General features: G+C 33.8%; 1 protein-coding gene across 3 annotated transcripts in view; it reads right to left on the reverse strand.

Moving 5' to 3' along the window:
- Nucleotides 1-2,255: 2,255 nt before the first annotated feature.
- spock1 (SPARC (osteonectin), cwcv and kazal like domains proteoglycan 1) overlaps nucleotides 2,256-13,088 on the reverse strand; it is a 314,102-nt gene continuing 303,269 nt past the window's right edge. For all 3 annotated transcript variants that reach the window (XM_072912464.1, XM_061930578.1, XM_061930579.2), the window contains one exon: nucleotides 2,256-3,356. In XM_072912464.1, coding sequence (XP_072768565.1) covers nucleotides 3,166-3,356 — 191 coding nt within the window. In that variant the 3' untranslated portion in view covers nucleotides 2,256-3,165. The remainder of the gene's footprint in view (nucleotides 3,357-13,088) is intronic.

Consider the following 13,088-nt stretch of genomic DNA (forward strand, 5'->3'; position numbering starts at 1 on the left):
GCACTAATGTTTGACTTGTCTTCATTGAATAACGTAACGTTATTTTTCACAAGTACGTGTGTTTTCCCCGTCTTTATCAAAATATTACTATAGATGTCAACATTGTGTATTTGTAGTTTGTACTACGACATAAAATGATTACCTAAAAATACCGGGCTTACACCCTTCCCCTAATTGTCACTAAAAGCCAATCAATGAGCTTGTGGGCGATTTAAAGGGACACACCTGAGCAGCAGTTTTCCGCCTGGCACTAATGTTTGACTTGTCTTCATTGAATACCGCAACATTATTTTTCACAAGTACGCATGTTTTCCCCGTCTTTATCAAAATAGAACTATGGATGTCAACATTGTGTATTTGTAGTTTGTACTACGACATAAAATGATTACATAAAAATACCGGGCTTACACTCTTCCCCGAATTGTCACGTCGGCAAAACCGCAGCCCCAGAAATCCAATCAATGTCTTGTACACGCCTAAGCAGCAGTTTTCCGCCTGGCACTAATGTTTGATTTGTCTTCATTGAATGCCGCAACATTATTTTTCACAAGTACGCATGTTTTCCCTGTCTTTATCAAAATATTACTATAGATGTCAACATTGTGTATTTGTAGTTTGTACTACGACATAAAATGATTACCTAAAAATACCGGGCTTACACCCTTCCCCTAATTGTCACTAAAAGCCAATCAATGAGCTTGTGGGCGATTTAAAGGGACACACCTGAGCAGCAGTTTTCCGCCTGGCACTAATGTTTGACTTGTCTTCATTGAATACCGCAACATTATTTTTCACAAGTACGCATGTTTTCCCCGTCTTTATCAAAATAGAACTATGGATGTCAACATTGTGTATTTGTAGTTTGTACTACGACATAAAATGATTACATAAAAATACCGGGCTTACACTCTTCCCCGAATTGTCACGTCGGCAAAACCGCAGCCCCAGAAATCCAATCAATGTCTTGTACACGCCTAAGCAGCAGTTTTCCGCCTGGCACTAATGTTTGATTTGTCTTCATTGAATGCCGCAACATTATTTTTCACAAGTACGCATGTTTTCCCTGTCTTTATCAAAATATTACTATAGATGTCAACATTGTGTATTTGTAGTTTGTACTACGACATCAAATTATTAAATGAAAATACCGGGCTTACACTCTTCCTCGAATTGTCACGTCGGCAAGACCGCAGCCCCAGAAATCCAATCAATGAGCTTGTACACGCCTGAGCAGCAGTTTTCCGCCTGGCACTAATGTTTTACTTGTCTTCATTGAATACCATAACATTATTTTTCACAACTACGCATGATTTCCCTGTTTTTATCAAAATATTACTATGGATGTCAACATTGTGTATTTGTAATTTGTACTACGACATAAAATTATTACATAAAAATATCGGGCTTACACCCTTCCCCTAATTGTCACGTCGGCAAGACCACAGCCCCAGAAATTCAATCAAGGAGCTTGTACACACCTGAGCAGCAGTTTTCCGGCTGGCACTAATGTTTAAAAATATAACAATAGATGTCAACGTTGTGTATTTGTAATTTGTACTACGACATACAATTATTACATAAAAATACCGGGCTTACACCCTTCCCCTAATTGTCACGTCGGCAAGACAGCAGCCAGAGATCCAATCAATGAGCTTGTATACGACTGAGCAGCAGTTTTACGCCTGTCACTAATGTTTGACTTGTCTTTATTGAATACTGTAATGTTATTTTTCACAAGTACGCATGTTTTCCCCGTCTTTATCAAAATATTACTATAGATGTCAACATTGTGTATTTGTAGTTTGTACTACGACATAAAATTATTACATAAAAAAACAGGCTTTCACCCTTGAATTGTCACAATGGCAAGACCGCAGCCCCAGAAATCCAATCAATGAGCTTGTACACGCCTAAGCAGCAGTTTTCCGCCTGGCACTAATGTTTGACTTGTCTTTATTGAATACTGTAACATTATTTTTCACAAGTACGCATGTTTTCCCCGTCTTTATCAAAATATTACTATAGATGTCAACATTGTGTATTTGTAGTTTGTACTACGACATAAAAATACCAGTCTTACCCCCGTCCCCTTATTGTCACGTCACCCCAGAAAGCCAACCAATAGGCTTGTGGGCGGTTCAGCAGTTTTCCGTCCGGCGCTAATGTTTGACTTGTCTTTATTGAATATCGTAACATTATTTTTGGATCAGCGGACCAATGACGCCCACGCAGGAAGCGACACAGACTCAGGTTCCCAAGGTTCAAAAGACACCCAACGTGTCACTTTACTTAAATTGTCAAACTCACAAAGAAAAGTTCACTTGGTTGACACGGCGTTAGGAGGCAGAACACAAGAGCCTCTCCTCTGCTCCCACATAAGTCCTCCCAGCTCAGGAGCAGCACCTTCTTTAGTGTCCATGCACAGTCAAACAGTCTCAGCAGCCAAAGAACTAACTCGACTTTGCACTTTTTCAGCTTCCTACCTCCTGAGATTGGGAGAAGAACCAAACAAACAAAAAACAAACAAAAAAAGACACTAGACAGCATCAACAAAGCAAACGAAAAATCTTGTAGCAGCCGCTTGGGCGTCACGTTCTGTTAGAGATGCATAGAGCTTGACCCGAGCCAGGTAATTCTCTCTTTTACAGGAACACGGTGAGAAACATGCAACAACGACGACGACACATCATTAAATCTCATTGCTACCTGCTCGTTCGGGGACAATCAACAGTTAAATAATTTACAATCTTCCATGAAGCAAGTGAGAGAGAGAGAGAGAGCGAGAACCTCAGAGTTGACCAAGACTGGGAGGCGGCGTCCGGACGGGATGAAAAAAGGATGCCGTGGTCTACAGCGGTCCATATTTACATCCGATGCGGTGGGTCATGGATTTGGGCAAACAGACAAGGTTAGGAAGGTTAAAGATGGCAGAATGCTTGTTCTTGAGGCGAAAAGAATAACATTAATTTTACCGGCTCCGTTTCCTCTTTGAGTGAAAAATGTAGAAGAAAAAAAACAGTACCAATGAGAGAGATCACAGGCCAGTGAAAGAGAGGCTGGAATGGCTTCAAAATCCGTGCTGGACGTTTTCCTGGTCGGCTGATGACAGTGTTAGAACTAAGGTTGGGGGAGGGCGGAGGGGGGGAAGGAGAGTGAGGGGCGGAGCTACCAAACGTAGCCCATCTCGTCATCCTTGTCGTCTTCCTCGTCGTCGTCGTCTTCGGTGGTTTCCCGGGGGTGGATCCGACCCCGTCTTTTCTTCTGCCGACCCTGCGAGGCCTCCTCCTCCTCCTGGTCGCCCAGGAGGATGACGGCGCCGCCGCTGCCGAAATCCCCCGACGTCTCCTGATCCTCGACTAGAGGGGAAGACAGGCAGAGTGTTCACGCTTCCTGCGTGAGGTGAGGCGTATGAGATGGAATTTTATACAGTGCAGGCCAAACGTTTGGACACTTTATTTCCATGACTATTTACATTGTAAATTGTCACTGATGCGCACCCTGAACTCCATTGTAAAAATGAGTAATTCTACATTTGTTGTGTTTGCTTTATTTTATTCTATGCTGAAATCAATCATGTTCACATTGGTTAAGTTTGTAGTTATGTTACCTTGATTTCATTATTTTATAATTGAAATATTTGAATGATGATAAATGAATGTGTCGTGGCAGTTGTGGATTTCACCAATGCGGTGGTTTGAGGAGACACTCAATTGTTTTTCCAGACATTTTTAATGGTGAACTGACAACATGACAGGAAGTGCTTAAAGTTTAATGGCTTTGTAGAAACACTGAGCCCAAGTTTATTGTGTTCTTCGTGGTGTTTTTGAAACCGCACCAATTTTTTCCCCTGAAAATTTTCAACTAACTTGAAGTGTTTTGCCAAGAATATATACAGTACAGGCCATAAGTTTGGACACACCTTCTCCTCATTCAATGCGTTTTTCTTTATTTCTATGACTATTTACATTGTAGATTGTCACTGATGCACACCCTGAACTCCATTGTAAAAATGGGTAATTCTACATTTGTTGTGTTTGCTTTATTTTATTCTATGCTTAAATCTACCATGTTCACATTGGTTAAGTTTGCAGTTATGTTACCTTGATTACCTTGTTTTGATGGTTTTATAATTGAAATATTTGAATGATGATACATGAATGTGTCGTGGCAGTTACGGATTTCACCAATGCGGCGGTTTGAGGAGACACTCAATTGTTTTTCCAGACATTTTTAATGATGAACTGACAACATGACAGGAAGTGCTTAAAGTTTAATGGCTTTGTAGAAACACTGAGCCCAAGTTTATTGTGTTCTCCGTGGTGTTTTTGAAACTGCACCAATTTTTTTCCCTGAAAATTTTCAACTAACTTGTGTCACAGCCCTGACGCGCACCAGTGCGCGTTCATCTGGGAGCCGCGCTGAGCACACCTGCGCTCGCGCGCGCGTCACTCAAACTGCTGCAGGCAGCTGCGTTTCTTCAATCAACACACCGGCAACTGATGAGAGGGACGACTACTTAAACAACCGCCACCAGAGATCCTTTGCCAGAACGTAGCAATCTGTACATCGTACCGTAAGCTCGTCTCCAGCTTCCTAGTGCCTTTTTGATCCTGATCTCTGTGCTTTTTTCCCTGCGTTAATTGTCGTGTCTTCCTCATCCCGCAGCTTCCTGTGTGCGTCCCCGAGTCACGCTGTGTGTCGTGTGCTCCTGGATCTTCCCTGTCATCCTCTTGCTTCCTGGTTCTGGACTCATCGCTCCCCCCCCCCCCGGACTACGACGACCCACTCCTGCCTCTCGACCAACGCTTCCGCCCCTGGACAAACCCTGTCTGACAGCACCGCTCCTCTCAACACGCACCTCCAACACTTACGGTAAAACCCTCCAGTTAAATTCCACACATAGTCTGACACCCATTTCCTGTTTGGTTACATACACATCTAATATATATATATATATATATATATATATATATATATATATTGATATATATAATATAATATAATATAATATAATATATAATATCATATAATATATTGGATAATATATTGTATGAATTATACATATATATTATTATTATTATTATTATTATTGTTATATAGATATATATTTATATAGAGATATATATATAATTCCCTTTTGAATAAATACGCCCCAGGCTAAACGCTCTCCCTGTCTCAGTGCCGTCTCCTTCTACCCGGTACCATCACAACTTGAAGTGTTTTGCCAAGAATATATACAGTACAGGCCATAAGTTTGGACACACCTTCTCCTCATTCAATGCATTTTTTATTTTATTTCCATGACTATTTACATTGTAGATTGTCACTGATGTGCACCCTGAACTCCATTGTAAAAATGGGTAATTATTTGTTGTGTTTGCTTTATTTTATTCTATGCTTAAACCAATCACGTTCACATTGGTTAAGTTTGTAGTTATGTTACCTTGATTTGATTATTTTATAATTGAAATATTTGAATGATGATAAATGAATGTGTCGTGGCAGTTGCGGATTTCACCAATGCAACGGCTTGAGGAGACACTCAATTGTTTTTCCAGACATTTTTAATGTCTGGAACATGAGAATCCTAAACAGGAAGTGCTTAAAGTTTAATGGCTTTGTAGAAACACTGAGCCCAAGTTTATTGTGTTCTTCATGGTGTTTTTGAAACTGCACCAATTTTTTTTCTCAGAATTTTCAACTAACTTGAAGTGTTTTGCCAAGAATATATACAGTACAGGCCATACGTTTGGACACACCTTCTCCTCATTCAATGCGTTTTCTTTATTTCCATGACTATTTACATTGTAGATTGTCACTGAAGATGCGCACCCTGAACTCCATTGTAAAAATGGGTTATTCTACATTTGCTGTGTTTGCTCTATTTTATTCTATGCTTAAATCTATGCAACTAACTTGAAGTGTTTTGCCAAGAGGATTATTCATAATATATACAGTACAGGCCATAAGTTTGGACACACCTTCTCCTCATTCAATGTGTTTTCTTCATTTCCATGACTATTTACATTGTAGATTGTCACTGAAGGCATCAAAACTATGAATGAACACATGTGGAGTTATGTACTTAACAAAAAAAAAGGTGAAATAACTGAAAACATGTTTTATATTCTAGTTTCTTCAAAATAGCCACCCTTTTGCTCTGATTACTGCTTTGCATTCTCTCGATGAGCTTCAAGCATGTTCTATCTACACTACTGTTAAAATGTAATAATCACTTATTCTTCTGTTGTTTGATACTTTACATTAGTTTTGGATGATACCACAAATTTAGGTATTGATCCGATACCAAGTAGTTACAGGATCATACATTGGTCATATTCAAAGTCCTCATGTGTCCAGGGACATATTTCCTGGGTTTAAAAACATAATATGAATTTTTTTTAAAGGAAAAAAGATTTTGTGACGATAAAAAATATCGATGTAATCATAGTAGTATCGACTAGATACGCTATTGTACTTGATATCATTACAGTGGATGTCAGGTGTAGATCCACCCATGGCATTTGTTTACATTCAAGCTTTAGCTTTTTGGTTGGCGCGGGGGGGGGGGGGGTTTGGATAGATGACTTCTGTTTTGTTTGGTCAGCCGTTTTACTGCCGTGTTACAGACACCGTTTGGAAACAATTAAGGTATGTAAATTTACATGAACAAAATGTTATTTTGCAATGTATATATCTGCGGCTCATAGTCTGGTGCGGCTAATATATGGAACATATTTTTTTCTACTAAAATTTTGTGGATGTGGCTTGTATATATTCGGGACCAGTTACTATGGTAATCTAATTAGTTGCTATGGTAATCTAAGTCACGCAGCTCAGACGAGGCACCAAGCAGTGTGGGTGGGGAGCGTTTCCACAGAGTGTTTCTAGAGCCTGAAATGTGGATGTCAGGGACAGACGTGGAAGGAGATTTTTACAACAAAGTTCTAAAGCTTATACTCACAAGTATAAAACTACTTTTTTTAAAGTAATCATTTCTTATCTCAAGCATGAAAAAAAAAATCATGACTTTGACACAATTATGTCTCATAATTAAAACAGATGACGTTTTATAACTGTTTTATTTTCAATGAAACAATAGAAAATACGTACTCATATAGTAGTACAGTTGTTATTAGTGAGAATATACTTATTTTAAAGGTATTTTTTTGTTCATTGAGATTAGCTATTTTGTTAGAATAATACCACCCTCAATAGTTGTAAAAACATTTAAAAAGCTGCTTTTCAACACGTTTTTTTGGGGGGGAAAACATTTCAACATAAAAATCGAAGACACACTTTTCGGGATTTTACAGCATTTAACAGTATTTTTTATTTTTATTTTTATTGCATTGGCATGTATATAAGACAACCCTCAATAGTTGTAAAAACATTTTAAAAACTGCTTTTCAACACGTTTTTTGGGGGGGAAAAACATTTCAACATAAAAATCGAAGACACATTTTTCAGGATTTTACAGCATTTAACAGTATTTTTTCATTTCATTTTTTTTTTGTGCATTGACATGTATTTAAGACAACCCTCGATAGCTGCAAAAACATTTAAAAAACTGCTTCTCAACACGTTTTTTGGGGGAAAAAAACCTAAAAACCTAAAAATCGAAGACACATTTTGGGGGATTTTACAGCATTTAACAGTATTTTTTCATTTAATTTTTTTTAGTGCATTGACATGTATTTAAGACAACCCTCGATAGCTGCAAAAACATTTAAAAAAACTGCTTCTCAACACGTTTTTTGGGGGAAAAAAACCTAAAAACCTAAAAATCGAAGACACATTTTTGGGGATTTTACGGCAATTAACAGTATTTTTTCATTTAATTTTTTTAGTGCATTGACATGTATTTAAGACAACCCTCAATAGTTGTAAAAAAAATTAAAAACAACTTTTTTTCAACAGGTTTTTTGGGGGAAAATTATTTCAACATAAAAATCGAGGACAAAGTTTTCGGGATTTTCAGCATTTAACAGTTTTTTTTAGTTTTTTTTTAGTGCATGACATGTAAAATCATTTTAAAAACTGCTTTTCAACACGTTTTTTTGGGGGGAAAAAATATTTCAACATAAAAATCGAAGACAAATTTTTCGGGATTTTACAGCACTTAATTTTTTAATTTTTTTTTTTAGTGCATTGACATGTATTTAAGACAACCATCAATAGCTGTAAAACATCTAAAAAACTGCTTTTCAACACGTTTTTTGGGGAAAAAAAACCTTTCAACATAAAAATCGAAGACACATTTTTCAGGATTTTTCAGCATTTAACAGTATTTATTAATTTAATTTTTTTTTTAGTGCATTGACAAGTATTTAAGACAACCCTCAATAGTTGTAAAGAATTTAAAAAACTGCTTTTCAACACAATTTTTGGGGAAAAAAACCATTTCAACATAAAAATCGAAGACACATTTTTCAGGATTTTACAGCATTTAACAGTATTTTTTTTTATTTTTTTTTAGTGCATTGACATTTATTTAAGACAACCCTCAATAGTTATAAAAACATTCAAAAACAGTTTTTCAACACGTTTTTTTTTGGGGAAAAAACATTTCAACATAAAAATCGAAGACACATTTTTGGGGATTTTACAGCATTTTTTTTTTCCTGCATTGACATGTATTTAAGACAACCCTCAATAGTTGTAAAAACATTTAAAAAACTGCTTTTCAACAATTTTTTTTTGGGGAAAAAAAACATTTCAACATAAAAATCGAAGACACATTTTTGGGGATTTTACAGCATTAAACAGTAATTTTTATTTTTTTTATTTTTATTTTTTAGTGCATTGACATGTATTCAAGACAACCCTCAATAGTTATAAAAACATTCAAAAACTGCTTTTCAACACGTTTTTTTGGGGAAAAAAACATTTCAACATAAAAATCGAAGACACATTTTTCGGGATTTTACAGCATTTAACAGTATTTTTTATTTTTTTATTTGTATTTTTTATTGCATTTACATGTATTTAACACAACCCTTAATAGTTGTAAAACACGTTTTTTGGGGAAGAAAATATTTCAACATAATTTTTCGAGATTTCACAGCATTTAACAGTATTTTTTCATTTAATTTCTTTTTTTAGTGCATTGACATGTATTTAAGATAACCCTCAATATTTGTAAAAACATTTTAAAAACTGCTTTTCAACAGTTTTTTTTAGGGGAAATAAAAACATTTCAACATAAAAATCGAAGACAAATCTTTTGACATTTTACAGCATTTAACAGTATTTTTATTTTTTTTTGGTACATTGACATGTATTTAAGACCACCCTCAATAGTTGTAAAAACATTTAAAAACATGCTTTTCAACACGTTTTTTTGGGGAAAAAAACATTTCAACATAAAAATCGAAGACAAATTTTTCAAGATTTTACAGCATTTAACAGTATTTATTCATTTAATTTTTTTTTTTAGTGCATTGACAAGTATTTAAGACAACCCTCAATAGTTGTAAAGAATTTAAAAAACTGCTTTTCAACACGATTTTTGGGGATAAAAACATTTCAACATAAAAATCTAAGACACATTTTTCAGGATTTTACAGCATTTAACAGTATTTATTTTTTATTTTTTTTAGTGCATTGACATGTATTTAAGACAACCCTCAATAGTAATAAAAACATTCAAAAACAGTTTTTCAACACGTTTTTTGGGGGGAAAAAAACATTTCAACATAAAAATCGAAGACACATTTTTGGGGATTTTACAGCATTTTTTTTTCCTGCATTGACATGTATTTAAGACAACCCTCAATAGTTGTAAAAACATTTAAAAAACTGCTTTTCAACAATTTTTTTTGGGGAAAAAAAACCATTTCAACATAAAAATCGAAGACACATTTTTGGGGATTTTACAGCATTAAACAGTAATTTTTTTATTTTTTTATTTTTTATTTTTTATTGCATTGACATGTATTTAAGACAACCCTTAATAATTGTAAAAACATTTAAAAAAATGCTTTTCAACACGTTTTTTTGGGGGAAAAAAACATTTCAACATAAAAATCGAAGACACATTTTTCGGGATTTTACAGCATTTAACAGTATTTTTTATTTTTTTATTTGTATTTTTTATTGCATTGACATGTATTTAACACAACCCTTAATAGTTGTAAAACACGTTTTTTGGGGAAGAAAATATTTCAACATAATTTTTCGAGATTTCACAGCATTTAACAGTATTTTTTCATTTAATTTCTTTTTTTAGTGCATTGACATGTATTTAAGATAACCCTCAATATTTGTAAAAACATTTTAAAAACTGCTTTTCAACAGTTTTTTTTTAGGGGAAATAAAAACATTTCAACATAAAAATCGAAGACAAATTTTTTGACATTTTACAGCATTTAACAGTATTTTTATTTTTTTTTGGTACATTGACATGTATTTAAGACCACCCTCAATAGTTGTAAAAACATTTAAAAACATGCTTTTCAACACGTTTTTTTGGGGAAAAAAACATTTCAACATAAAAATCGAAGACAAATTTTTCAAGATTTTACAGCATTTAACAGTATTTATTCATTTAATTTTTTTTTTAGTGCATTGACAAGTATTTAAGACAACCCTCAATAGTTGTAAAGAATTTAAAAAACTGCTTTTCAACACGATTTTTGGGGAAAAAAACATTTCAACATAAAAATCTAAGACACATTTTTCAGGATTTTACAGCATTTAACAGTATTTATTTTTTATTTTTTTTAGTGCATTGACATGTATTTAAGACAACCCTCAATAGTAATAAAAACATTCAAAAACAGTTTTTCAACACGTTTTTTGGGGGGAAAAAAACATTTCAACATAAAAATCGAAGACACATTTTTGGGGATTTTACAGCATTTTTTTTCCCTGCATTGACATGTATTTAAGACAACCCTCAATAGTTGTAAAAACATTTAAAAAACTGCTTTTCAACCATTTTTTTTGGGGGAAAAAAACCATTTCAACATAAAAATCGAAGACACATTTTTGGGGATTTTACAGCATTAAACAGTAATTTTAATTTTTTTAATTTTTATTTTTTAGTGCATTGACATGTATTCAAGACAACTCTCAATAGTTATAAAAACATTCAAAAACTGCTTTTCAACACGTTTTTTTGGGGAAAAAAACATTTCAACATAAAAATCGAAGACACATTTTTCGGGATTTTACAGCATTTAACAGTATTTTTTATTTTTTTATTTGTATTTTTTATTGCATTGACATGTATTTAACACAACCCTTAATAGTTGTAAAACACGTTTTTTGGGGAAGAAAATATTTCAACATAATTTTTCGGGATTTCACAGCATTTAACAGTATTTTTTCATTTAATTTTTTTTTTTAGTGCATTGACATGTATTTAAGATAACCCTCAATATTTGTAAAAACATTTTAAAAACTGCTTTTCAACAGTTTTTTTTAGGGGAAATAAAAACATTTCAACATAAAAATCGAAGACAAATTTTTTTTACATTTTACAGCATTTAACAGTATTTTATTTTTTTTTTGGTACATTGACATGTATTTAAGACCACCCTCAATAGTTGTAAAAACATTTAAAAACATGCTTTTCAACACGTTGTTTTTGGGGAAAAAAACATTTCAACATAAAAATCGAAGACAAATTTTTCAAGATTTTACAGCATTTAACAGTATTTATTCATTTAATTTTTTTTTAGTGCATTGACAAGTATTTAAGACAACCCTCAATAGTTGTAAAGAATTTAAAAAACTGCTTTTCAACACGATTTTTGGGGAAAAAAACATTTCAACATAAAAATCTAAGACACATTTTTCAGGATTTTACAGCATTTAACAGTATTTATTTTTTTATTTTTTTTAGTGCATTGACATGTATTTAAGACAACCCTCAATAGTAATAAAAACATTCAAAAACAGTTTTTCAACACGTTTTTTTGGGGGAAAAAAACATTTCAACATAAAAATCGAAGACACATTTTTGGGGATTTTACAGCATTTTCTTTTCCTGCATTGACATGTATTTAAGACAACCCTCAATAGTTGTAAAAACATTTAAAAAACTGCTTTTCAACAATTTTTTTTGGGGGAAAAAAACCATTTCAACATAAAAATCGAAGACACATTTTTGGGGATTTTACAGCATTAAACAGTAATTTTTATTTATTTTTATTTTTATTTTTTATTGCATTGACATGTATTTAAGACAACCCTTAATAATTGTAAAAACATTTTAAAAAATGCTTTTCAACACGTTTTTTTGGGGGAAAAAAACATTTCAACATAAAAATCGAAGACAAATCTTTCGGGATTTCACAGCATTTAACAGTATTTTTTTTAAATTTCATTTTGTTTTAGTGCATTGACATGTACTTAAGACAACCCTCAATATATATTTTTTTAAATGCTAAAAGGCGCACTGTCGATTTTTGAAAAAATTAAAGGATTTTAAGTGCGCCTTTTAGTCCAAAAAATACGGTAATAGCAATGAATTCACAGTAAATGACTGTAAATGTTACTGTGAAAGTAATGTAATTATTAGCTGTGAATCAGCAATGACATTCTTTACAATGTCTGCATCACATTTCTTATCTGTTTGACGGTTGATGACTTTGCTTTCTTAAAGTTAGCATGAGAACTTTTCCAAGTCTCTGAGTCACGGCTCTGTCACTTCAGATCACTGGTGTGTGTGTGTGTGTGTGTGTGTGTGTGTGTGTGTGTGTGTGTGTGTGTATGTGTGTGTGTGTGTGTGTGTCTAGGTGTGAGTGACAGGAAGGAGTCACCACCTGTGGTTTTCTGGAGAAAAATACAGTATCTTGTATATTTTTTTGTCAATGTGGTAATTTTCACATACATTAAACCCTCAACCACAGCACATATCAACATATGCTTGTCGGGGTTATTTACAGAAGGTCACAGCAACCAACTGGTCATGCATGTACAAAACCCCAAAACCAGTGAAGTCGGCATGTTGTGTAAATGGTAAATAATATTTGCAAATCCTTTTCAACGTATATTCAATTGAATAGACTGCAAAGACAAGATATTTAATGTTCCAACTGAGAAACTTAATTTTTTTTTTGCTTTAGTCCATCTTAGAT

This window comes from Nerophis lumbriciformis, linkage group LG36 (genome assembly GCF_033978685.3).
Source record: "Nerophis lumbriciformis linkage group LG36, RoL_Nlum_v2.1, whole genome shotgun sequence".
In the NCBI taxonomy this organism is placed as follows: Eukaryota; Metazoa; Chordata; class Actinopteri; order Syngnathiformes; family Syngnathidae; genus Nerophis; species Nerophis lumbriciformis.